Raw genomic sequence first — 26,248 nt, 5'->3', positions numbered from 1 at the left:
GCTGCAGGGCTGATGGCCCAGCCAGGGCACCCCTGCCAGCTGCCATCTCTCCACAAGAGCAGATAAATGCTTTGGCAGCTCATCCCCTGCACATTTGGCTGCTGCTGCTGCCTGAGCCATCGGGTGCAAGCCTGGGGGTGCTGATCCCTCAATGTAAGGGATGCTGGAGGGCAAATGCAGGAGAGATGTGCTGTTTCAGGGAGGTTTTTCCAGAGGACCTGCCAGAGGCAGGTGGATCATTCCCCACGCTGGCTCAGCTTGTGTTCCTGCTGCCTGCAAGCAGGGAGCAGTGTCCCCCAACCTTTGGCTGCTGTGTGGTGACTCTTCCCCATCAGAAACGCTGTCCCTGGATGCTCTGAGCACTGTCCCTCTGTCCCTGCCATCCTCACAGAGATGCTCTGCTGCTCCCACACCCACAGACTGGGAGGAATGCCCCCAGGTCGAGCTCTCCTGTGCAGGAAGAGGGTTTCTTTCTTCCTGTTCTTATCAGATAGACTGAGTCACACTGAGATAAATCCTGCAGATATTACAGCCTGCTTGTGCCTGAAAAAAAGATATATGTGGATGTTAACATTGCCAGTTGTCACCATGCTATGAGGGATGTTGTGGAAATAGAAATGGAGAAAATATAATAGATACTTCAGATTTGCAGCCTTAATAGCTTTACAGCACATCTAATTATTATATATCTATCACATCAATATACTGCAGCACTCGTGGTATTTTTATTTAGCTCCATCTGCTGTATGATAACATGCTGCTGGTACCAAACAAGCATGAGTTGGAAAGGAATTTAATACATAGCTCTGCAGAGAAGTCCCTTAAAACACATCCCAAACCAAGCACGTGTCATGCAAACCAATACTGCAGTTTGGACAGGGAAAGCACCTCTGGGTGAACAGGAGGGATGTGAGCAATTAAAAGCACACCCAGGCAGACACTGTGCTCCAGGTTTTTTGCCTGTAGCCTGCAAATCTGATGATAATGCTGTGTGTGCCCATCTCCCAGCATTTAGTGTGTCCTCCTGGGAGCAGAGGGGTGGGATGATCCCAGGTGTTGTTTAGTTTGGAGAGAGATGCAGGGGTGACAATGACAGGCACAGGACCCTGGGGACTGAGAGATGAGAGGGGAAAGGGGCCAGCAGAACACCCTGGGAATGGTGGGAATGAGAAATGCTGAGCTCTGCTCACTGAGGGCTCCTTCACCCACACACTCTGACTTCCTCAGCTGTGGGGAAATCACTTAATGGCAAAACCAACAGAATGAATTCCCTGCTTGCTATCCCCTCAGTTCCCCAAGCAAGGGGCAGCAGTGAGTGGATGTGCCAGACATTGTGGCCCCATTAACTGCAGACAGAATAACACTGGGGACACATTTTAAGAGGGAGAAAAGGGGCTTTGTGAGGGGAAAAATCCATCCCCTGCTGTGTGCTGGGAAGGAGATGATGCACATGCTGCCAGGATGCCTTGTTGGGGAAACCACCTGCAAACCCCTGGGACACACCAGTGCTGAAATCCTTCCTCCTGCTCTGAAGAGATTCACCTTTGCTCTCCCAGGTGAGCCCTAGAAGATGTAATTGAATTGCACAGCTCCAGTAATGAACTCCTGGTCTGCAGAGGATCAGTTTATAGCCAGGCTGGCCACAAGCAGGTGTTAAAAACCTGGCTGCACCTGGCCCCAGGTGCCCTCAGGAGTGTTGGCACCTTGCACTGACCCTCCAGGGGCTCTGGGGGAACTGAGCACTGAGGCTGTGCCCTGGAGGAACCCCTGAGGCTCCCAGGGGCTGCTGGTGGCACAGGGGAAGGATGGAGGTGATACAGGCAGGTGAGTGATGACCTCCCAACTCGGCATCTGTGAGTTCAAGTGGAATTTTCCAAGGAGATCTCCCTCTGCCTCACTGGCAGCACATCAATGGCTGCAAAGCTTTGAGGTTGGGAAGGACAATCACAAGCTCTGTACAGAGCTGACCTGTAGCTCCAGGCAGCTGGTCCTGCACTGGGGCAGAGATGTGCCTGCCTAACCTGTCCCACAGCAGGTGACAGGGAGCTGTGCTGGATTTACTGCTGGATTACTTTTAATCATGTGTTTTCCTCCAAACAAAGAATTGCCAGCTTGGTAGTCAGAGATCAATGCATTTCATTTATCATCTCCAGGCAGGCACTGCTCCTGTTAACGTTTTCCACACTTTACAGCCTAATTAAGGTCATCTGACCAGCACAATGCTGCTGTGTGTGTTCTAAACTACTGTACCTAATTATTTCTTTTAAACCTTACATGGAGTAGCCTGTGCCAGACCAGCAGGTCTCTGCTGCAGGCTGGAACCTCAGCATTGGCTCCCTCCTGCTCCTGGTCAGCACATGTGGGGACATTGTGCATGGTCTCTGATGCTTATTTTTTATTTAATTTTTTTGTTTGCTTGTTTAAATATTTTTTTAAGACTTTTTTTAAGACTTGGAAGCTCAAAAAAGCCCCTCCTGAAAACTGCTTGACATTGACCCAGACTTCTAGCATGAGCAGCCCCAGTGACCTCTGAGCTGTGGTGCATCTCCTGGTGTTTTCTTTGGGGTCATCCCCATGCTCTCAGCACTGGCATCATTGAGCTTGGCTCAGTGTCACATCTGATTTCACTGCAAATAGCCTCAAAATTCTTTGAAAGGCACAGCTTCCCCTAAACAGATTGTGGGACCTGCACCTACCTTTAAATCAAACTTCTCTGAATATATTACACTGCAGAGCCATATGTTCAGTGCCACTTCCCTCAGCATGTCATGTAATTCACTGCCTATATGCTCCCCAAGATATATGGACATTGCCAAAAATAGGGGATGCTGGACCAACCCTCCTTCCTCTTCAGCAAAAACCTGCTTTCAGCTGGCTGGGGAGAGGGCAGGTGGGAGTGGGTTTGGGGTGAGATTACACATGGGAAAATCCCTTAAATTTTGTTCTTCAGACTCCATTCTGTGAAGGCTGTGAGGACAATCCTTCAGCCCTGTCCCACTCAGGATTTCCAATGGCTTTCAGTCTGCATTCCCATGTAACATTCTGCTGGACAGAGAAATTGGAGTGTGTTGAGCAAAAGGCATCAAGAGCATCAATAAATTTTTGCAGCCATGGGGGGACAGATGTGCTCCACTCACATCTGAAGAGAATGGGATTTGCTAAAGCTCTGGCAGGTTTCATCTTCATCAGAACAGACTTAATGGGACCATGAATGCCCTGTCCCCATGGTGTGTCCTGCTCTTCTCCTGGGACAGGCATGGGACAGCTTGGTTGGAAGGAGCTTTAGAGGAGAGGCTCTCCTGGGTTCTGTTCCACAGCCTGCTTTATCCCACCTTGGGTTTGGCTCCTTTGGCTGGAGCTTCCAGCCCGTTTGGGGATGCTCAGGGTCTGAGAGGTGCCAGAGCCAGAACAGCCCTGGGACCTGCCTGGCTCTGAGCTCAGCCCCAGCTCCAGCCCTGCACTGCCAGGCCCTGCTGAATGGGCAGCACCAAGTGCAATTACAGCTCTGGAATGCACTCTGCTCTGAATCCCTTCCAGGACCAGCTAATATATGCTCTGATATTGGCACTGCTCTCGCTAATATTCCTGCCAGCAAATTCTCTGCTCTGCTTGAATATTCATGGGAAGTGAATGTGAGGAGAGGAACAGCCTAAATGAGGTGAGTATGTTTAAAAATTCAGCTTCCAAATTCAGTGGCTATTTCTTGCAGTACTCACCCAAGCGTTAGCTCCCATACTATTAATTTCAGTCTGTGTTTCAGACTTCTGAGCAAATTTTCTGTGTTTTTCCCTCACTGGATCTGCAAACTCTTCCCTCCCTTGAGATCAGTAGCTTTGTATAAAAACAGCAACTCTCCTCGATGAACTTTGCAGTCAAAGGATTTGTTTTCCCTGGTTTTTATTTAAAATATTCTGCCTTCACCTCCCCGTGCATGGTTCAGAGCCTGTGGTGGCTCTGTGCTGGGATTGAAATGATTCTTGCTTAGGCAAACTCTCATTTGGACTTGTCAAAGGAGTTCGGTGTGTTTGTAATTAAGTGCCTCTCACACCTTCTTTAACCTCGCTTACAAGCAGCTGAAGCGTTAGAAAAGCCTGCAAGAGGCAGGAAAGGCTCATTTGCACCTTGAAATGCCAATGTTTTGGGAGATCAATGCTGTCTGTGTGGAACAAAACCATAAGCAACTTTCAAGTGCTTTTTTTAATGCAGTGTCTCCTTTGCATATTGGATTCATGTCTGATTATATGGTGAGTGAGGTGTGAGATAATGGGAGAGCAGCCTCTGAAGCATTAATTCCTCCACACGTGCCGTGGCTCCAGCACAGCTCAGCTCTGCTTTCCTGAGCTTCTCTCCTGAACAGAATCACACCCGACTGGAGGATGGGGAGGAGACACCACTGTTACCAAGCTGAGCGTGGGAAGTTTAGACTGTATCACAATTAGGGTAATTAGTGTTTGCATTAGGCTGTTTCTCAGCCACAACCACTTCCATCCCTGGCAGGGAGGCAGGAAAGGCTGCTCTCCTCCTCCTCTCAGAGGGGACAGCAAGGCAGGATCCCCACCTGACCTTGTCTTGCTCTCCACGGTGGTGTGAGCCATCCCACATCCCCGTCCCTGTGCGCTGGAATTCAGTGATCCCAGAGCTGCCCCTGTGCTCACAGCACTGCCAGGGGCAGCAGAACCGGGTACCTTGGTAATCATCCATGGGCCACTCGTGAAAAGCTGTGAAATTTCCAATTAGCCTGGAAAAAAAATGTAGATAAGCGTGTAATTCTCAGCCCAAATTAAATCAAGCATCCAAGCACGCTCTTCCCTCACTGCTGTGCTCCATCCACCACCATCTCCCCTCTGCATCCTTCAGCACAGCACATTTTTCTCTTTAATTGGTGGCACACTTTATCCTTGGAGTTTAAACTTTGCCAGTGGATGGAAGGAAGGGGCTGTCTTCTTTATTTGATTTAAAGGAAGGCTTTGCTGCTGTGAGGATCTAATGCATGAGCTTTTTGGGGGTTTCACATCCACTCCCATGGCTGTGTGAGACTGGCTTTGGTCTGGTGCAGCAGAGGAGAGCAGGAAGCTTTGTTTGAGATACAGGGAGGGAGCCTGGCTCGTTTGGGAAGCTCTGCCTTGGGTTTCCATTAGAAACATGTTGACACTGCTGAACAAGGGAGTACTAATGGTCCATTTATTAAATATCTCAAAGTCCATTTAGGATCCCATAGAGACCTTGAGTAAATGAGAGCTCAGGAGGCAAACTGGTGCTGTTGAATATGCAGCAGTGGATTTGTGTGTGCAGCCTGCTCCAGTGAGGGACATCCCTCCTGGGACAGGTGCTACCAGGGGGGACAGAGCCCAGTGCCACCAACAGCTCCCAGACAAAGCCCAGGAGATACTGGGCATGACACAAATCAGAAAACCTGTTACAAAAATAAAGAAATGATGCATCAGGCCATGGCTTGCCCTGCTGGAGCAGCATTTTGGGTGCTTGGAGGTGGCATTTTTAGGGGTAGACATTGAAATTGTTCTCAGTCAGAGCAGAGTCATCCTGTCCTTCCACTGGAGTGTCCTTTCCCAAAGCTTTCTGATGCTTGCACCTTTCAACATCTAGGAAATAAAATTCATCACAGACCCTTTTTAAAAACTTCTATCCCCATATAAAACTGTAAAATGTCCAGATCACAGGGATGACCAGGGAGCCTGTTCCACCCCAGCTCAGTTGTTCTCCAGTTGCTTTCCCAAAGAAATACCAATCAATTATTTTTCTGTCTATGCAGCAATTGCTCCTAATTGCTGCCTCCATCGTGTGCCTTCTGGTTTGGAGCATGTTTAATGGGAGATTTGTGCTCATCTTGAAAGGATGCTGGCTTCAATGATCAGGGAGAGTGTCAGTGAGCTGGAAGTTCACAAAGTGCTGCCCTTATTTCTGATTTCCAGTGTGAACTCCCACCTGCAGCTCCTGCAATTTAATACTGAGAGGAACCCAGAGCTGGGTTCAGAGTGGGTGGTGGTGGTGCAGCTGTACCAGGGCAGGTGTGAGGTCAGGCAGACACAGAAATCATGGACTCATATAATTTTTATGGCTGGAAAAGACCCTCAAGCCCAACCCCTGTGTGGACACCACCAGGCCCACTGAACCATATCATGAAGTGAATGCTGATTATACAGCAAGGGCTGGACAGGAGCTGGACTCAGTCCCTGTGAGTCCTTCCAGCTCAGCTTATCCTGTGATTCTCTGAGCCCTTCACTCCACCACCAACCCATCAGCAGCTCCTCCACTCTGCAGAGGGTTGAATTTGCTTCAGCATTTGTGTAACAGCAGGAGAAACACAAATCCTCTGAGAATGTGTCCTGTGCCCAAAACAGCTCATTTTGAGCCAGGTGGGAGTAAGGTGACTGTGTGCCAGGGTGGTTTGGCAATGAGAACAAGAGTCCTGTTGGGACAGCCAGCAGGGATGGCTGTGGGTCATGGCTGGGGCAGGATTCTGGGGGATGCCTCTGTGGGCACAACAGATGAAGGGGGATCAGCCAGGCCCTCTGGAGACAAAGCCTTGTGTTGGAGGCACAGGGCTCAGGGCTGGGCTTTCTGCTGCAGAAAGCTGGAGGAGAACTCACCTTCATCACCCACTGCTTCTTTCAGCTGTGGGTCTCACTGGGTGGGGTAGATTTGGACATGGAGCTTTTACCAGTGATGCCTGTGGTGGGGAGGGCTGGAGGAAAGGACTGATGCTCTCATCCATGTGCCAAAGGGACACTCCTGCAGCCTCACACCTGATTTTCTTGTGTATCTCCAGGGAAATGGGAATGATTGTGATTACATGGGTTTGTGGGGAGAGCTTTGATCCTGTCAGCAGAGATGGGAGAATGATGGAAAGAGAAATGAATGCAAAGGAAGGAGAGGGGAGGAGGGAAACACCACCAGGATGGTCCTGACAGACGGGGAGGAGGTGAGGGATGTGGCAGGAGATGCTTCCCACCCTGCTGAGATAGGCAGGGGGAGGCCAGGAGCTCAGGCTCCTTCTCAGGGAGAGCTTTCTCTGAACCTGAGCTGTGATTTCCATTGGCACCATCAGATCAGCCCCAAAACCCTGGCAGGAAGGGCAGCTTGAGATCAATTACTGCAGTGCTGTCTGTCCCTGGTCTGGCAGCAGCAGGGAGTGCAGCCTGGAGACAGATGTGCTTGACTCAGATGTGATGCAGAGCAGGGAATGAGGCAGGGCACTGGGTTTGTGCAGCTCTGGCTGCTTTAGTGGGAACCAAGACCCTGAGCAAGCTGGCCTCAGTGAGCAATGCCCTCCCAAATGCCCTGTGAGGCAGAGACCCACACAGCACAGCTCTGGAGGTCTGCAGCACTCAGGGTGTGGGGACAGAGCAGGCAGGGGCCACTCACCTTGAGCTTTATCAAATCATCCCAAAAAGCAATCTCAAGCAGCTCTAGGAGTGCAATTCCCCAGGAACTGAAGGAAAAGCAAAGTGCAAGGCAATATCAGTCCTCCCTCTCCACCTTCCTCTCCTGCTGGGGAGTTCTGTGTGTGGGGTCTCACCTGCACCTTCCTGCAGCACAAAGCCCAGGGTTGTCCTGCAGCTGCCACCATCCCACCTCCCTCTTGGCCTCCCCATCCATGGTAGATCCCAGAGGATGAAGCAAAACTTGTCTGGATCAGATCTTTTTGTAAACACAGCCCTGACACCCCCACACTTTAATACAGCACTTCCTGTTCTCTGTTGGAGGTTCTGTAGTGGAGGCTTCTAAAAAAAGGAGAATTTCTGGCATTATTTACAGTTAAAAAGATTGGCTTTGACACATTTATGGCTGAGACAGTAAATATGACTTATGGCAAATCAATTCACTGCATTTGACTGTGACATTGGTGCTGCCAGGGATGTGATGGGGGATTGATGGAGTGATTTGCCAGAGGGCTGGGAGATGCCATTGGCCCCATGGCTGTCCATGGACCAGGCTGGGAAATCGGGGTTCTGGCAGCATGCAGAGAGCTCAGCCATCCTGGCCCACCCTGCTGTGCCTTTCCTGCCCTTCCAAACCTCAGGAATCACCACCTGGGGCTGTGATGAGGCTGATCTCTCCGTGCTGAGCTGGCATTTTCACAGCTTTGCCAAACTTTTGGGTTTGTTCTCCATCCCTCCCCCTTTTCCTTAGAGTCCATTTGGATGTCTGAAAACAGAGATGCTGAAAACTGAATTTATGCTACGAGGAGGAGCAGCAGAGATAAGGGAGGGGGTGTGAGGGGGGAGCTCGAAAGGCAGCCTTTTTATTTTTTTAAAACTTTTTCGCTGATGGCAAGTGGTAAGCATGTTTTATTTATGTATTCTGAGATCCGCCAACGTTCTGTTTTTCTCCTGACTGATGCCTGGGCTGCAATGACAGCTTACACCGAGCTGTGCACGAGCCTTATTTACCCTCCACAGACACCTCCCCAGACTGACAGTGAATTATTCTGCTCCTTGAACTGCTCCTCAGTTAATGCAACACAAATTTGGCTCCTTTGTTAAAAAGTTTTGGTGTTGTTTTTTTTTTTTTCCCCAAACGTGAAAATTATTTTGTCAATGAAAAGAGGCTGGAGGATTTTTTGCGATGGCAAAATAAAGCAAATATAAAATTTTAGTGAACTCTGCCTTCACCTGCCTTGCTGTTCCCTGACTGTGGTGGGGTGGTGCCTGTGTTAGGTGGGAGTTAAAGGATGGTGATTCCTTTCTTGCTGCTGGAGGAGTGATGGGCATTGCCTGTGAGAGCTGCAGTGTGCATTCAGTGCCTGTTCTCCTTTCCCATTACATTAGAGAAAATTCATCTCTCTGCTTGTCTCCAAAACACTTCTTGGGGTGGCCAAAACCGGACCTGAGCAAAAACGAGGTACAAAATCAGAGAGAAATTGGAGGATGCTCAGGGCATGCTCTGTAGGAGATGCTCATGAGCACATCTGTGTGTCCAGCAGAAACTTTTACCACCACCAAATTCCTGCCAAGGCTATTTTGCTGGTTCCAAGCAGCTCTTCCTTCAGCCCTGCTTCAATCCCAGCTGGGGAACAGCTTTGGCAAAATCATCACTAAACAAGGTTTTTAGCAGTGTGTGGTATGGAAGGCATCCAGCATTGTGGTTTTCCAAGGTAACAGCTGAAGGAAAGGAAGAAAACAAGAAAAAAAAAAAAAGAAAAAAAGAAGTTAGGCTGAGCTTTTGTTAAGTAATTAAAGAATTCCGGGTTGCTGGAAAGCCTCAGGGCTGTGCTTCTGTGGCTGATCAGAGTCTTTGTTTGCACAAGGCTGGTAAACAATTTGCAGTTCTTGGCAATAACCTGAATTATGTCCTACCATTAAAAAAAAAAGGAAGAAGTTGAAAAGGCTGGGTTTATATCATTATTTCAGGGCAGGGAGAGGAATGAGGGAGGCTGATGGGCTGGCATTCACTGAGATCTGGAGATGCCCTCACTTCTCCAGCTCCACGGAATGCTCTTGGGTAAATAAATGAAGTTCAGCAAGAGCAGAGAGCCCAGGCTTGCTCAGTTCCTTCCCTCAGACTGGGTTTAGCCACGGATTCAGGCAGGTGGGCTCACTGCACAAAGCATTAATATGCTCCCTGTGTGCCCTGGCTGTGCTCAGAGCCAGGAGATTTGCATGGGAAATCTCTGCTCCTGGAGCCTCTACACCCACATCCTTAATTAAGCAATGCCCCACGTTCTGCTCTATAGGGTAAGTGAATATATGCACTGCAATGCACAGGAGAGGATTTTGCAATGATTCTGCTGTTTGTTTAGGTGAGGAGGAAGTTTGCTGAGTGGGCTTTCCTGACCCCCAGCTACACTTGGATGGAAAAAATATATAAATAAAAGCAGGATGAAATTCCCAACTGAGGTGAGCTGCCAAGACAACACCTTCACTGGCACGTGGGGAGGTCAGGGAGGCCAAAGCCCTGCTGCCACCTCCTGCTAGCCCACACCCTGTGGCCAGCATGGCTTTGGGCTGGGCACACTCAGGGGAAGGGGAAATGGGAAAATTGGGATAAAACCAACAAGCACATGTAAAATATCCCATCTAGCCCAGCCCTCTGAGGGTGAGGTTTGCAGGGGAGGATGGGGGAGCACATTCCCCTGTCGGGGGGTGTCTGTAGTGTCCCTGCTGCCCCATGTCCCTGTGTCCCATCATGCTGTCACCACAGGGTCCCCACCAGTGCCTGGCCTGCCTGCTGTGGGGATCCTCCTACAGGGACAGGGTGGCAGCAGGACACTCACTGCCTCCCCTTCAGTCTGAAAATAAATTGAGAAACCTCCTTGGATCTCTCCCAGGAGGAGATGCTATTAGGAGAGTCTTAATTTTCAAACACTGTTGACTCTGCCCAGCCCTGGGTCCAGTGGAGTTTGACACCAGGGTAAAGGACACATTCTCTTTGGCCTTTGTGAAGCCACAGGAGGTATTTTTTTATTAGCCACTGAGACTGGGAAAAAAGCTTCTAGAAGAGCCAGCCTTCCTCATCGTGCTGCGGGAAAGATCATCTGAATTAACATGAGCTCCTTGGCTATTAAACGGAAATTTAAAATGGGAAGAAAATTCTGCAGTGACTGCTAAACTGTGTGTCAGCAGAAAGGGGAAAAAGCAACGTGTGTCATTCCTCTTATCATCTGGAAATCCATCTTCCCTCCACATGCCATGACGGTGGATAATCCCCCATGCGACGCCAGCATCGCTAATATTTGCAGGGGCACAACTCCTGCTCTGGGAGAATTGTGCTCTGCATATCTTATCCCCCACCTTGAAGACATGGTCTGAGGTGGTTGGAAACGCTGAACACACTGTTCCTGGGGGTTGGGTTTTACCACTGGTGGCAGCAAAGTGGCCTCTGAAGTCCAGGGAATCAGGAGAGTGTTGGGATGGGGAGTCACACGTGCTGTGTGCCTGGCTGTGGGTTAGACCTGCTGGCAAAGACAAAGGGGGGTTTTCAAACCAGGAAAACTGTGCCAAGCCCAGCCAGGGTGAGGGCAAAAAGTACCCAGGGCTGCAGGAGCTCATCTTCAAAAGGAAGAAGAAAATCTGTGCTGCTTTTTTATTGCCTGTAGAAAAGCAAAGAGATCAGACAGGAATGCCAGGGCGTGATAAATTTTGCAGCACCTGCACTTTTTTAACCCCTTGGTTGCATGGGATGTGATCAGATGTTTTCTGTGGTGGGTTTAGGTGTGAAATGAAGGTGGTGAAGGGGTCTCTGTTCCCAGGATGGGGCAGCATCTCCTGCAGCTTCTCCTCAGGGTCTGGGATTTGGGGCTGCTGGTGACACAGCCCAGCTCCAGCTGGGTTTGTCATGGTCATCACACAGGTGGCACAGGCTGGATAGGCTCATGCTGGTGGGAATGTAAAGCAGGGCATCACAAATGAGTGATAATTTTGTCAGCCTTGGGAACCAGCCATGGCCTGGCACAAATCTGCTCCCCAGATGTCCCAGTGGGTTGAGGGAAGTGGTGGCTGTGATCTTGGTCACAGCTCTGGTTTCCCAAGCCAGGCTTTGGTGTTTTCCTGGTGAAAGTGGGCTGTGTGTGCCAGTTTTGGGTGCTGGTGTGTGTGCCATGGCTTTGCATTCCTGCCCCCACAAGACTGTGGGAGAGGAACTGGGGTGGGTTTGTTTGCAGTTGAGGAGTCAAGACATGGGAATGAAGTGAGTGGTGGAGAACCAGACCTTGTGTGTGCTCATCTTTGCAAATGGCACAGAAAAAAATCCAGACCAACTCCCTCCCTGAGAAAAAAAGAACCTCAGCAGTAATAAATCTCTCCCTTCAGATCCCCACTCCACTTTGCCTGACAGGGAGAGGAGCATGGGGATGCCCAGGAGGAGAAAAGCACAGAGGGGATGTGATCCAGGGTGAAAAAACCCAAGCTAATGATGTAGACATTTGTGCAGAGGTTAAAAATGAAGCAATAAAACCTTTACACAAACTTCCAAATGCTTCAGCAGCCACACACTGCAGCTCCAAGTGGGGAATAAATAAGGGAAGGCGCAGGCAGGCAGAGGGAGGCTGAGAGAGCCATCACTCCTCAGTGGCAGCCTGAGAAATGTGTCCCCATGGTGTCCCCACAGCCAGGGGGAAGGAGGGCAGAAGTGGAGGTTTGGGGTGTGCCAGTGCCTCCTGGTGGGTTTGGTCACCCTATGGGGAGCAGAAGGGATGAAACCTGAGACAAATTTGTCAGGTCTCTTGTGCTCACCAGCCTGCAGGGTGGGTTTATGCTCCCTGGCAAGGGCAAAATAAAACCTGTGTGTGGGATGGAGAACTTACTGACCACCAGTTCAGAAAGTCTGAGAGAGGTGGGTGCAGGAGGGACATGGGGGGTGGGTTTACAGCCCTGCTTTGGTTTGGATGTGTCTGAGCTGAGGGTGCTGTGGCAAAGAGCTAAAGCTGAGTTAAAGCCCAGCATTCCACAGCTCTGCATCCTGGGCTCCCCACAAAGATATTATCCACAGGGCAGGGAGAGCAGGGAGCAGCTCCTGGGAGGACAGGACAATGCCACTTCCTATCTCCCAAGGCCCTCATGCTGTTTGCACTGACAGCAGGATCTTCTTACTGTGTCTCTGATCAGTGGTGCTAAAGGCACAGCAAATTCATTGTGAATTTCCAAAGGCAGACACTTGCTGCTGGGAATGCCCTTGGACTTCCTAAGTGGGTGCAGCCTCTCTCCTCCCACCCTGCTGGACTTTCTGGTGGTGAGAGAAAGCAGACAGTGAAAAAAAAAAAGGCTTTTAATCCAAATGAGCTTCAGTTTAGAGCCAGGGGGTCTCTGGTCTGTGGGGAAAGCTCCTCCAGGGGAGGTCATCCTGCCCTCTCTGTGCTGGGGCTCCTGATTTGAGCCACATCCAGCACTGCTTGGAATCTTTGCTTTATAAATGAGTGTGGAAAAGGGATGTGAGCATGCTGCAGCTTCCCAGGAAGCTATTCTGCAGCCTCTGCAGATGAACTCACTGTCTCTTAGCTTAAGGCCTGGGTAAAGAACTAATTATTTGGACCTAAGCTTAAATCTGTATCCACAAAGATGGATTTGTGACTCTTGCCAGCTTCCCCTAGAGGATCTCAACCTCATTTTGTTCCTTGTGAACTTCTGCTGAGGTGTAAAATAACAACAATCTTGAGAGCTGAAATCGCTGAAGGATGGATTAAATTATAATGCAATCATTCCAAAAGACCTTCTGTCTGCAAGGAGCAGCATCAGGCTGTCCCAGAGCAGGACACTGTCAGGATTACCCAGCCCACTGTGTCTCCACCAGGAACTGCATTTCCTGGGCATTTTCTGTTATCATCTGCCCAGTGCTCCTTGGGAGCCTTGGCATCCCCCTGCCCAGGGCAGGGCTCTGAGAAGAGCTCCATAAACCCACCACAAAAAAGGACAGATGGCAGTGAATATTTTGAGGTCTGCAGCATATTCCTGGGGAAGGATTGCTCCTGACCTGCCATCTCTGTGCAGACTTTAAATCACAACTTGAGCAGCAAGCCTGGTCTGGGGTCTGTTAATATGTGTTTGGAGAGGATTTAGCATAGCAAGACTCCAATCCCCACTGAGATTTTTGAGAATAAGCTCCTATAAATAGCTGGGATGGAGCCCATGGGATGATTTCCAGACATTTGAAGTGCCCTGGGCCATGGCCTGGCAGCACTTGCACAGCTCAGGGAGCAGCTGGGGAGGCAGGAGCTGCCTGGCTGGGGCTGACCCTGCTGGTCCTGCCCTGCTCCCCATCCTGCTGAGCCCCAGGGGTGACATGCTGCTCCTCCAGATGCCCTGTGCCACCATGTCTCACTGCTGGAGGAACAGGGCTCATTTTGGGACCCCAGGCACCTGGTGGGATGCTGGACAGTGACCTCATAGAAACGAGGCATCCACAGGTGCCAGTGCAATAGAGGGGAGTTCCTCATGGCTGCAAGGCCCATTGGAGCTTTGTCCCTCTTCAAGGCAGGTTTAAGATCTCTTTCCCTGCCTGGACAAAGGTAACAAAAAATGCAGGGGCTGCATTATCTTTGTGGCTTCCTCCAGTTTAGTTTCTCTTTGTCAACGAGTTCAGTTGTTTCTGCAGAGCAGGGCAGGGGATGCAGGCAGGGCAGAGCTGCTTTTGCTGAAGAAACCCTGCTAGAAAGACATCTCCTCTCTGGGGATAACCCAGAATTGCCCTCTGCTCCATGCTCAGCCTGCTGGGAGCCTCTGTGCTCTTGGGCTGTGCTCATTAGGATGCTCTGAGAAAAGTGGTCCTTGAGGACCCTGCCCTGCAGAAGGCAGGCTCAGCCTGGATTGACCCTTTGCCTGCTCACCTAAGCTGTTCTTAGGCAAGGAAATGTGGAGTTTCTCTTAAAAGAAGCCCTCTTCTGCTTGGGCTGAAGCCTATAGGTTGACTGCAATCTCTCCTTCCTAACCATGGGGACAGAGTTTCTATTTGCATAGGGTTAGCAGTGCCAGGGAATTCCCAATGACTGGACATAATTTTCAATTTGGCTAAAGCCTCACTTGTTTCTTTGATAAGTCTAGGATGAAAATATTTTTATTCTTTTTGGTTTGTTTGTTTGTTTTTAGTGCTGTTTTGTGCTACTTTTTTTTTTTATTTTTAAAAGAGGTTGCTGTGCTGAAATAGCTGTCTTTGTAAAACATCAAGTTAAGCAGGTCCACCCCTCCCCTCCCCTGCACATCCAGTTGCCTCAGTGCCACCAGGGTCCTCCTGCAGCTGCAGAAATATGAGAACAAATGGGAGAGACAAGCATGGACAGAAGCAGAACAAATGGAAAAGTAAGATGCTCAGTGCAAAATTTAGAGAAGCATTTTAAGCAAGGAAAAGGTTGTTCCTTTTCTATTTGTTATAAGCCTTGGAAATGAGGCACTGCCTGCTCGCAGGGGGCTGGAACCTGCAGCAGAGCCCTGCTCTCCATTTCCATGTTTCCTTGCATTAAGGCAGGGAAGATGATAAAATGCTTTTCATCAGAGGCACTTAAATGGCAGGATTCTCCTGTACAAACATGCTTTCCTGCCATGATGTACTCAGGAGTGTGTCTTAGTGTGGCTTGGGGGCTGTGCACAGCACTGGGGCAGGAGGTAATGAGAATTTCTTGTCAGGCTTGTCCCAGGTCCCCTGAGCCAGCACAGCCGTGGCACTGCAGTGATGTTTGCTTGTTCTGGGATGGATATTTGCTCTTGGCTTCATGCCTTTTACAAGAGCACAAATGTAATGTCAAAAGAAACCACTTTGGTAATGTACTTAGAAGTTAAATATTTTATACAGTGCTATAGTGATGTGATATATTGCCTTCCTGACATTGCTTTTTGCCTGAGATGTAGAATTTGGGGTCCTCTGTGGGGCTGGATTCCTGCATCCTCTCCTCTGTTGTGCCTTGTCACAGGGTGTGAATTCCTTTCTGCCCCCACAAAATGCTAAAAAGCAACTCAATCCCAGCTCCTGGCAAAACGTGAATTCTGATAATTCAGTGGTTATTGTTTGAGCCCCAGGATCGATAGCACTGTATTAAAGCAAGGTACTCACTCCTCCTCAAGGCACAACGTGAGAGATTTGTGATGATAAATGTGTCATTCTGTCAGCTGTGTGCCAGAGCTGAGCTGGGGAGCAGCGAGGAGGCTCAGCCCAGGGAGTCCTCACACAAATGTGTATTTCTGTGTATCTGTATGTCTGTGTATCTGTATATCTGTATGTCTGATTTGCACTCCAGCACAATCAGTTTGGCTTTCACAGACCAGGATTAGCTGGGCTGCCCTTTATACTCTGAGGTAACTCAAACTTCTTCATGAAGTTGTGAGTTTGGCTGTGGGAAGCACAGGTTAATGGCATGGTTGTTATACACTGGCTTACAAAGAGTCCATGTGGCCTCAGATATTATAAATCTGGTTTATGAAGATTGGGGGTATTAACAGAGACCTGGTTATGCCTTATTCCTTCTGCAGCCTGCCAGGGATTTTTGACAATCCACTTTTAGCAGCTTCCAGCACAGGCAGAGAGAGAATTTATCTCTCTGAGGGAAACTTCTGGGTGTACACCAACTTGTTTTTTATTTGCCAACATTTGTGAGTGCTTGGAGGGTAAAACAGAGCCAGGATAAGCACAGGCCAGAGGGGCTGTGCTAATTCTCCAAACCAAGGTAGGTTTGAACCATTCTGAATGACACCAGCTCAGATACCTGTCCTTCCCATCTCACCTCCAGCTAATCCTTTAGCAACTGCTGAGCATCAAATGATGATTCTTCTGCATTCTCATGGCTAGATCTAATGATGGGTTTTTAAAAGTGCCAGTGACAGGCCAGCACCAGCATCCAGTCCATGGCACTGGATCTTGTTCACAAAGGCAAACCAGGAGCTGCTTACACAATGATTTAATGACTAAAAATGCCTTGAATGGCAGCTGCTGCTCTAAATGCACTTTTTGTAGGGGCACTGTGTGGTTTGGGGTTCACAGTGAGAATCTGGCACAGGCTGTGAATTCCCAGTTAGCTGGAGGGGGACCTTCTTCCTTCCTCAAGGCATTGATCACTAATTAACACAAAACCTTGAAGCAAAGTTTCCCTTCCAGCCTGTATACTGAGTGCAGCTCACCAGGGCCTCCAGGCATTTCAGCAAAGGTTTGGGGTCATTTGGATCAGGCTGGCTCAAAAACCACCTTTACAAGGAGGTGGATGAAAGGTGCTGATGGGGACATCCCTCCTCCCCAGTCCTCTGATCTCCATGGAGAAGGGGATGGATGAGGGCAGCAGCAGGGAGGGCAAACTGCCAGCCAGCCCTGGCTTTTCACAGAACCCCAGGGGGAGCCAGGAGGGTGAGTTAAGTTTGTATCTGTAAGTCCTGGCCATGGCTCAGGTCCCTGGCACCAGCCTGGACCCTGGAGTGGACACTGCCCTGGTCACAGCCACCCCCTGCTGCTGTGGCCCTGCTTGCAAAGAGCATTGCAGCAAAAACAGAGAGCAAAAATATGTTCTCATTAAAAAAAGGAAGTGGAGAGGAGGAGGGTGAGGTGAGGAGAGGAGAGATGGATTGTGCTGGGTGCAGAGCAGCTGTAATTAATCACAGGAGAGGGGAGAGGGAGGAAACCCTACAGCTCTGTTGGGAGGAGGGTTTGCTGCTGTGAAATGATGCTGCTGCCCATGTCCCAGGGTGCCTGTGCCTCCCTCTGTGCTGGAGCAGCCCCACTGCTGCTGAGACATCCAAACCCTGAATGGCTCATTAACTCTTTCCCCATGCAGATCTGCCCTGGATGGGAATGGAGGACACCAGAAATAATAATTGGAGCTCTGCTGGGGCCACCTGAGCAGAGGGCAGTGCCTGCTGGAGCCCATCCTCTTTGGGTGCCCCTCCTTGTCCTTGCCCTTGCCCTTGCCCTTGCCCTTGTCCTTCCAGTTGATCCCAGTATTTAGAGGGATGCTGCTCCTGGAACTCAGGGGTGCTCCTGCTGCAAGAAGTGCTGGGGGTATTTTCAAGTGAGCTAGTTAAGGGAGCTGCTTAGCTGGGCATGGGCTTCCCACAGGTGTCTGTATGTCCCTGTCTGTCCCATCCTGGTCTTTTGGAGCATTTTTGACAGTGCTGGTAACAATAAATGCAGGGAAAGAGGCTCAAGCTCAGTCTCAGTCCCAGCACCAGTGCATGCTAGTGCTGGGCAGAAGGGATGTGCTCACCAGGGAAGGTGCTCAGCTGCACACAGGATCTCACCATGTCATCAGTACAGCTGAGCACATTTTTCTTTGGGCTCTTTTACCTCTTATTAATCTATTTTTTGAGCCTAGTAAACAATTTGACCAGTGATTATTAAAGCATTTCACCTCCCCAATGCTGCTTCTGCCCTCACCCAAGGGCTGTTCTGACAGTAGTGCAGTATGGCATACAGAGTTAGGGTTGATCTTTTATTTTTTGGTTTCTTGTGTCTGTTAACTCAGTTTTTGGCTAAAAACCCAGCTCTATATTTAAAAAGAAATTGTGGGGGAGGGATGGGCAGGAAAAGGTCTTGGTAATGCAAAGGTTTTAGTCTGGAGAACAAAGAAAAGTTCAGTTATTTAATTTATTGAAAAAAATAAAATCATAATCCTTGTGTGCTTTGATTTGATCTGAACCAAATTCTATTTCAAATTCTGGTACATGACTTGGGAGGAAAACCAACCCAAGAGCCTGTAATAATAACTGTAGTAGTAATTGTTGTTATTTTTAATTTTGGTACAAAAGTCGCTGGATTTAGGGGAGGGCAGCTGTTTCCATCAGCTTAGGAAAACTATTCACATGGTCAAAGTTAAGCATGCAGCTAAATCATTTGAGGAACGAGACTTTCTGCAGGCAGATAAGAGCCTAATAACACGATGATGAGAGCCCAGCCTACCACTGATAGCAGAAACTAATATTTGTGATGCAACAGTCTTGCATTATTCAGTAGTTAAAGATAATTCTAAGAAACAGAACAGCTTGAGAATTAGCAAAACTAGCAATAAAATATTCTTAGCTGACTCCGGGGGGAAGTAAATTGCCATGTACAGGATTTGCATTCATCTTAATGTTTATTAAAAATGAGACAGCACTGCTTTCCATGGAACAGCCCCACGGATCACTGGAGTGTGACCTCCTGTCCCCTCTGAGCCTGGGCACCTGCTGAGGCCTCACTGCTCATGGCATGAGTGGGCTGCTGCTGGGGTGAGATGATGGAGACACAACTGCCCACCTGGACAAGTCCCCAGGGTGCTGTGAGCCACGGCTGCCAGTGCTAATTAATTGCTAATTGCTAATGGTGAGCCCAGCACCAGGTGTCTGTCCCCCCTCTGCGGGGGACTGCTGGATTCTTTGTATCAGGGTGGACGCCAGGGACAAGACTCAGACGCTCTGTAAATGCTAAAAGCTACAGTTGCAGTTTATTATAAGGGAGTCTGCAAGGAGCTGCCCGGCACAGCCACGTGCAGATTAAAGAGATAAAAAGGGGGAGAGAAAGAGAGAAGAAGGAGGGTAAAGAGAGGAAGAGAAGAGGAAAAGAAAAGAGAGAAGAGAGGAAGAAGAGGAGAAGAGTAATGGGATAAAAGGGTATTGGGGTAAAGGGAGAGGGAGAAGAGCAAGGAGTAAAGATAGGAAGAGAAAGAGAGAAGAGAAGAGAGGAGGAGGAGAGGAGAGAAGAGAAGAGAGTGACTTCCCGTTTGTAACACAATAAATCCACTTCCATTATGAATATTCTAATTCCTAAGAACCAATCTAATACAAAATACTAATTCTATAGCATTTACATACAGCCTATAGGAAATGTTACATTAGCATAGCAAGTGACATTCTAAACTCTAAGATCTAATCTTTGGGTGCGGGTCAGTCTTTTGTGTCTTTTGGCCTTGCCCTCTGGCCAAAAGCATTGTTTAATTAAGAGTGGATTAGCTTCGGTGAGCCATCCTATTGTGTTTATGGTAATTCAGTAACTAGGGCTTTCCTGTTTTACCTTCCCCAACAATTCCCAGAATCTGAGCATTCATATTTGCAAGATTCCTCAGTTTCATCTTCTCCAACACCCCTCCCAGGGAGAAGCAGGTGAGGAAAAGCAGGAATGCTGGCCTGAAGGAGAGTGCTGCTGCTCACAGCAATGCTGACATGAAGGGTTTGCACACTCACAGTCACTTCACTTGCAGAGAAGGTGCAGAAATAAGGGAGAAGCAAGCTCAGGTTTCCTCTGCAGGCCATCAGCTCTTTGGACCATTCCTGCTCCCTGGCAGTCAGAGGGCAGGGAGCAGGTGGAGAGGCTGATGCCCTGATGCAGCAGTCAGCAAGTACAGATCCCTGAATGTGCTGGAATTGTGCTGAAGCACAAAGATCTGCTGCTGCAGGAGTGAAATCTCCACCCAACTGATCTGCACCAACAGCTCAGTGCAGCAGAATTGGGTTGCTTTGGGATGTGGGAGGAACCTGCACCACCTCAGCCATAATCCAAACAACAGCATGGGCCAGAGGCAGCCACACTCCTGCCTTTAACGAACACAAATTCCTGCAGGAGCACCCAGGATCTCCAAAAACCCCTCTGATGTCTTGCACATGCACCCACACTCACTGTAAGAACCACAAACAGTGACTGAGCTGGGGTGGACAGGTGGGGAAAGAGAATGAAACAAACAAACCAAAAAATAATTAAAAAAAAAAAAAAGCAAGTGAGACTATTCAAAAGGGGGACTTTATTTTTATTACACTGGAGCCAGGCGTCAGTGCGCCAGTTCAGCTTTGATACACAATAAATCAGCAAACCTGTCACTCAGTTTGGAAACCAAGATTGCAGTGGCACTAAAAACACATTGAAAACATTTACGTTCTTCCCTTTTTTTTTTTTTTTTTCCTCTTTTGTTTTTGGTACAAAAATGGTACAAACAACAATACAAAATATTTGTGCTGTTGGCGGTTACAAAAAAAGGTTTTTGAACTGGGTTAACTTTTGCTTTTGCGCTTCAGCGTGAATACAGAACAGCAGAAGTCTTCCTTGAGAACAACCACAGTCATGCGGGCTGCTACACAGCTTCTCCATCAGAAAGGAAACATGCAAAATCATCATTCAAATAAAAATTAAAAAAAAAGAAAAAGTGCTCCAATTATACATCTACATGTTGTTGTTGTTTCTTCCCCTATTAGTTTGTAGCTTCAAGCACTAACTACATTATGTACACTGTGTGTGAACAGTTGTGTGTGGGGTTGGTGTGGACTGGAAAGAATTTTTATTTTCCCCATGAAACCGAGTTAATTTGTGTGGGAGACACCTACGTTGTCTGGCTGCTGTTTTAAACACTCACATTCATTGTGACACAGCATTCCCCTCCCTCCCCCAGTATTTTTTTTTTCACACTTAAAATGAAGAGCTCCAAAAGACATCACAAATAAAAGTTCTGTATTTTACCTTTAATATTTTTTTGTTTTTAGATTAAACAAAGTTGCAATCTTGGCATAGTGTGTGGCACAGATGCTGCACTGACCATTACCATTCTTCAATGCCCGAGCATCCACCCTACGTGAAGCAGTTACAGGTGACACAGTCACCTCTGAAGGCTGGATCTGGATTTGGACCTGACTATTCCCAAAAACTCACAGAGAGAAAACTCCCCATCACATCATACAACTGCCAATGGCATCGCCTGGTCCAACAAAAAAGGGAAAAAAATGGAAAATGCAAAACCAGAAGCAAAACCACGACTAGAACGTGGGACACCTAGAACAGACTTGCCTATTTATTGTCATTAATTACTGTCATTAATCACTTGCTGAATCTCCTCCTTGCCTTGCCCAGCATTCCTGTGACTGCTGCTGCTCCCAGCTTCAGGCTACACGATAAAGACCACCAGGGCTGTGGGTCACGTTCTGCTGGGGGTGCTGTGGGTACAGCAGTGACACTGGACCTGCACGCTCCCTGGTTTGGGGATGTGCAATCCTCATCCTCAGGAGGTAGGGAGGCCACCAGACGTGTCCCAGTGCCCTGGAACTCCCTGTCCCCATCCCTTAGACAGCAGGAGAGCAGGGCTATGGGGTAATGGGCTGGGACAGAGGTGTCTTAGAGATGGGATCCCCTCCACCTGCCTGAAAGCAAGTCCTTCCCCACTGCCTTGTAGGGTACAAAGAGTGGGCATCACTTCTTCAAATTATTCTATGTTTTAGTTTAGATTGTTCAGGGAACAGGTCTCAATGCATTAACCCCTCCTGTGGCCTCTCAGAATAAACAGCAGCTGCAGGCTCAGCCAGAGTTCTCTGCCTCACTGCAGCTCCTTCTAAGTCACCATCACTCACCTCCAGCTGCAACTGGCTGTCACCATGTCACATCCATGAGGATCAGAGGGGGACAGTGTGATGGCAAAGCCACCTTGTCAATGGGACCCATGGACTAATGTAAATTTTCTTAGCTGGGTTACAAACCACCAGTAACATCAGCAAACAAAAGGGTTTGTAAAAAGTGATCTGTTCTCATTGCTGGATGTGCCCCTTGCTTACCTTCCACCAGTCCCACCGTGAGAAAAGGGGCCTGATGCTGCTGCTGCTTGTGGGGCTGTAAACTCAGAGAGGGAGGATGCAGGGAGCAGAAAGGGGAGAAGAGGAGGAGGGAGAGGTCCTGCAGAGGGAGACTGAGCAGAACTGGGTCAAAACACAATAATCTGGTTGGTTTGATTTATAGGCTCGTGGGATTGGAACAGCTGGATTGCAAATTCTGCAGAAAAAATAACCGCTGATTTTTAAAAAAGGTCGCCAGTGATAACAGGTTCATTTATTTTTAATCACTCAAAGAGTTTTGTTTGACTTAGGTTGCATAAATGTTCTTGAAAACCCGAAATGTTTAGACAAGCTGAAGTCAGACAACATCCCCTCCATGGCTAAGGGGCTCCTCTCACTACTGGGCAGTGCTGATGGCCTGGAGCCGTGTCCCACATCCCTGCCAGCCCCTCCCTGCCTGGAACCCCCATCCCAGCCAAAGCTGCAGCAGATGGCAAGCACCAAGCCCTCTGGAGCAGGGATCGAGCTGCTCTCGCAGGTGAGCAGTGCCAGGTGGTGGCAAGGCACAGCTCACAGCAGAGACCTGGCTTTGCAGGATCCACATGAGCATCCCAGGAGCTGCACGGAGCCTGCAGGCAGCAGCACCAACCCAGAGAGAACCATGGGCATCACCTCCAGCTGAATCCTCCTCCTGTGTCGGTGATGAGGCCACGGCGACGGACACCAGCAGCAAAAAACACCAAGTGCATTTTTATTATTCACTACACCTGTGCCCAGGCAGCCTCTGCAGAGGTGCAAAGCCCTGGTGGTGAAATATTCCAGCCTGTGGCTTTTCCAAAAGAAACAGGGAAGGATCAAGAGTGCCATGGTAAGGAAGAGAGGCTGTGGGGCCATGCAGCTCTGTGCACAGGGGCTGTGAGGTTTGCCAGGAGAGGTCAAGAGGAGGGGGATGGCACACAGCAGAGGCAAACCAAGACTTCCATGGGGGTCATACAGGATGACTGAGCTCACAATGATGGAATGGGAATCTGGAAGAGTGTCAGGTGCTGCCAGCCCATGCCTGTGGTGTGACATCCTCACCTTGCTGCTGCCATCAGCGCCGTCCCTCTCCTCTGAGGTCCACACCATTACCTCCTGGTCTCCTCAAGAACCTTGGGTGAGGTGAGTTTGCTCTCCAAGCCGTGAAAGACACACTGACCCACTGACTGACCAACTGACCGACCAGACAAAAAGAAAGCTCTCACCCTTGGTAGTTAATAACATCCTGGAAACGCTGAAGTCCCCTCGGGCAGACTTTTACCATATTCCACTTCATACAAGACACATTCCAAATGCTCATTAATTTACAGAAATTGCATTTTATAGAAAATATGATACAATGAAATATAAAATGCACTAGGAGCATTTCAAAAATCTATAGAGACGATCTTGCAGCCCAGTTTACCCTCTGAAAGGCGCCCACTCACCACCACAAGCTCTCGTCCTCTCATTCTCGCTCTCGTGTGCACGCGCTCGCTCCCCCCGCCTCCCCCCTTTAACTCTTAGCATTCAACTTGAGAATCAATAGAGATATCAAAAAAAGTGTGATTATCCCCTGGATAATCACCTTCCAATACTGTGCACATTCTTGGATTTAAAGGAAAATATATCTAAGCACTTTTACAAGTTTTAGCGAACCCACTGCAAAATCGTCTGCAGAATATAAAACACAGGTAATCCAAGATTTCATAGCACATTAATTAAGTGGCTCATAATCCATTAAATGTGGTTTATATTACACATCCATGCAGTCTAAATCATTTTACAAACATTAGACATAAACCCACTAGTCCAAATCAGTAAAGGAAAAAATGTAATAAAAAAAGCTAATAACTATTTGTTATTGGTTAAACTGACCCTACATATAAACTAGGTAGTTTGCTACCATTTATAATACTGATGTTGAATTATGCCTGGATGCTGCGAAACCTCTTGCTTACTTGGCAATGCTTGAGCATATTAACCACAAGATACTTAACAGGCCCTCGTTGCACTTCTTCTCCAAAAAAACACATTTACTACAGATAGCAGCGCCTACCCATCAAATAGAAAGGACACACATTAGCTGAGTTACACGATGTTGTTGAGCTTTGGCTACTAATGCTCCAAGGCATTAATGTGGTACTAGACTAACTCCATACCTAGGGATGGGAGAAGTGTGGGGAACCTTGTCCCTGTCCTTGGCACTGCACAAACCCTGCCTCAGCCCAGGAGAGCAGCACCGGCGCTGGGCATCCTCAGGGGTGGGGGACACCACCAGCAGCACCAGCAGCACCAGCAGCACCAGCAGCAGCTCCTCACCCCGCCGGTGTGTCCGTCACTCACGAGGTCGTGGGAGCCAAAACACGGCGACAGCAGAAAAACAAACAGATGGGCCTTTGGTCATGTCACGATTTACTTGGTGGGGGTTTAGGCAAGGGCTGTCGGAGATCTCTGTTGCAATAACCAAAGGCTTTATCAATGCTATAGTTCTATGCAGCTACATTGAGTGTGACCAGGGGCCAGCAGAGCCCTCTGGTCAGTATTTTGCATCTGATAACACTGAATTATATACAACATGATGACTAGTTCACCACCTGCTGAGGCTTAAAGATGGCTGTTAAGATTTCGACTCAAAACATCTCCCCCCTCCCCACCCCCCGTCCTCTTCCACCCCAGAATGAGTCACCCCCTTAAAAAAAAACCCAATAAAACGAAACCAAACAAAAAAGGCAAAAAAGAAACAATCTCCACAGTTCCTTTTTGTTAACTCCTTCCCAGCTAGAACTGGCTTAGGGTCACAGGGAGTGCTGCCCAGGATGGTTGTATGTTTGTTTTCATCACTCCTGAGATTGAAGGGAATCTGACACATGCACCAAAAGGCACTTTCAAATATATATATATATATATATATTTTAAAAACAGTGCTTCTGTTCTAAGAAATTCAAGTTAAGACAGAGTGCCTTTCACTCTCTTTAGTCATAAAGCAGGTAAACGAGCAATATCCCAGCTGACATTAAAAAAACAAAAAAAACCCAAAAAGAAACCTGCAGCAGAGACAAGTGTTCATGCGAGACAGCTCAATATCCTAGGAAAAAAAAAAAAAAAAAGAAAAAAAAAAAGAAAAAAAAAAGAAACCTCCTATATCACCACTAAAAATAACAATACAGTCAGCAGGGGATATTAATTAAAAAAGCTGCCACATCTGTACAGTTCTTGCTCCTGCATCGGCTCTTTTTGTTAACGCTGTCTGTGGGTTGTTTGTTGTTTTTTGTTTTCCTCCTAATTCTTTTTTTCTTCTTCTTCCTTCTTTTTTTTTTTTTTTTTTTTAATTTTTTTTAAATTTTTTTTTTTTTTTTTTTTTTTAATAAGATGAGGTCAGTTTAATCTTCCTCTCCTCCCCCGTACATGTCCGCCAGTTTCTTGAACCTGGGCCCCCAGTCGTTCAGGTAGTCGTAGTCCTGGTCCCCGGAGCTGGAGGAGTTGAGGGAGCTGACGGAGCCGGCGGTGGAGCCGCTGCCCTCGTAGTCAAACACCAGCAGGGAATCGTAGGGGGGGGGCTGTGGGGTCGTTGTCTGCAGCACGCAGGCCCTGGGGGGTGAACACAAGGGGTTAATGTCACCACGGGGTCTGAGGGGGAGTTTGGGATCCCTGCAGCAAAGCTAAAAGGGGAAAACGAACATCCCGGGGCTTCCCGGATGCACCTCTGGAGAGAGCCTTCAGCAGAAAACCCAGTAACTCCCAGTGTCCCCAGAAAGGGACATATTGACCATATTGACCATATTGACATATTGAGCAGCAGGGGAGTTATCTCTACTGGATTTGGAAAGCTTTCTGTCCTGCCCTTTCTGGTGTTGCCTGTTGAGACTTCCAGCTTAGCCAATGAAACAAAAACCAGCACCCCTTCCTCTCCCACCAATATTTTAATTCTGATGACTTTCATTCCTTTAGGAAAATAAAATTTGATAAAAAAAAAATCACTCCCGGCAAAATTCTGCAATTAGGACAGACGTGGGGTGTGGAGTCCTGGGCAGAGGTTGGGGAGCTTTGCTGCTCCTGTGCAGCGTGGGCAGCAGTGTGGGCAGCCCATGGAAATGGCCTCAGGATATGGAGACAAAGAATTGCTTTGCTGCAGAGCCCAGCTCAAGGAAAAGCCGGGTGGAATAGCCCTGCAATAAAGCAAATGTTCCACATTCCCACCTTCAGAAACCCTGGCCCCAGCGTGGGGAGATGGAACTGGTTTTAGCAGCAGGGGTGTGTGTGAGAAGAGCAAATCTTCACAAGCATGAATGTGTGTAAATGTGAGT

General features: G+C 48.4%; 1 protein-coding gene across 1 annotated transcript in view; it reads right to left on the bottom strand.

Annotated features, from left to right (window-relative positions):
• Positions 1 to 20,114: 20,114 nt before the first annotated feature.
• CDH4 (cadherin 4) overlaps positions 20,115 to 26,248 on the bottom strand; it is a 414,536-nt gene continuing 408,402 nt past the window's right edge. The window contains 2 exon segments of the mRNA XM_056507230.1: positions 20,115 to 25,498; positions 25,500 to 25,532. Of these exon segments, the coding sequence (XP_056363205.1) occupies positions 25,325 to 25,498; positions 25,500 to 25,532 (207 nt within the window). The 3' untranslated portion in view covers positions 20,115 to 25,324.

The sequence above is a fragment of the Oenanthe melanoleuca genome, chromosome 20 (assembly GCF_029582105.1).
Source record: "Oenanthe melanoleuca isolate GR-GAL-2019-014 chromosome 20, OMel1.0, whole genome shotgun sequence".
NCBI classification, from domain to species: domain Eukaryota; kingdom Metazoa; phylum Chordata; class Aves; order Passeriformes; family Muscicapidae; genus Oenanthe; species Oenanthe melanoleuca.
Note: the sequence above shows the minus strand (reverse complement) of the source record. Positions and strands in the feature narration are given on the sequence as shown.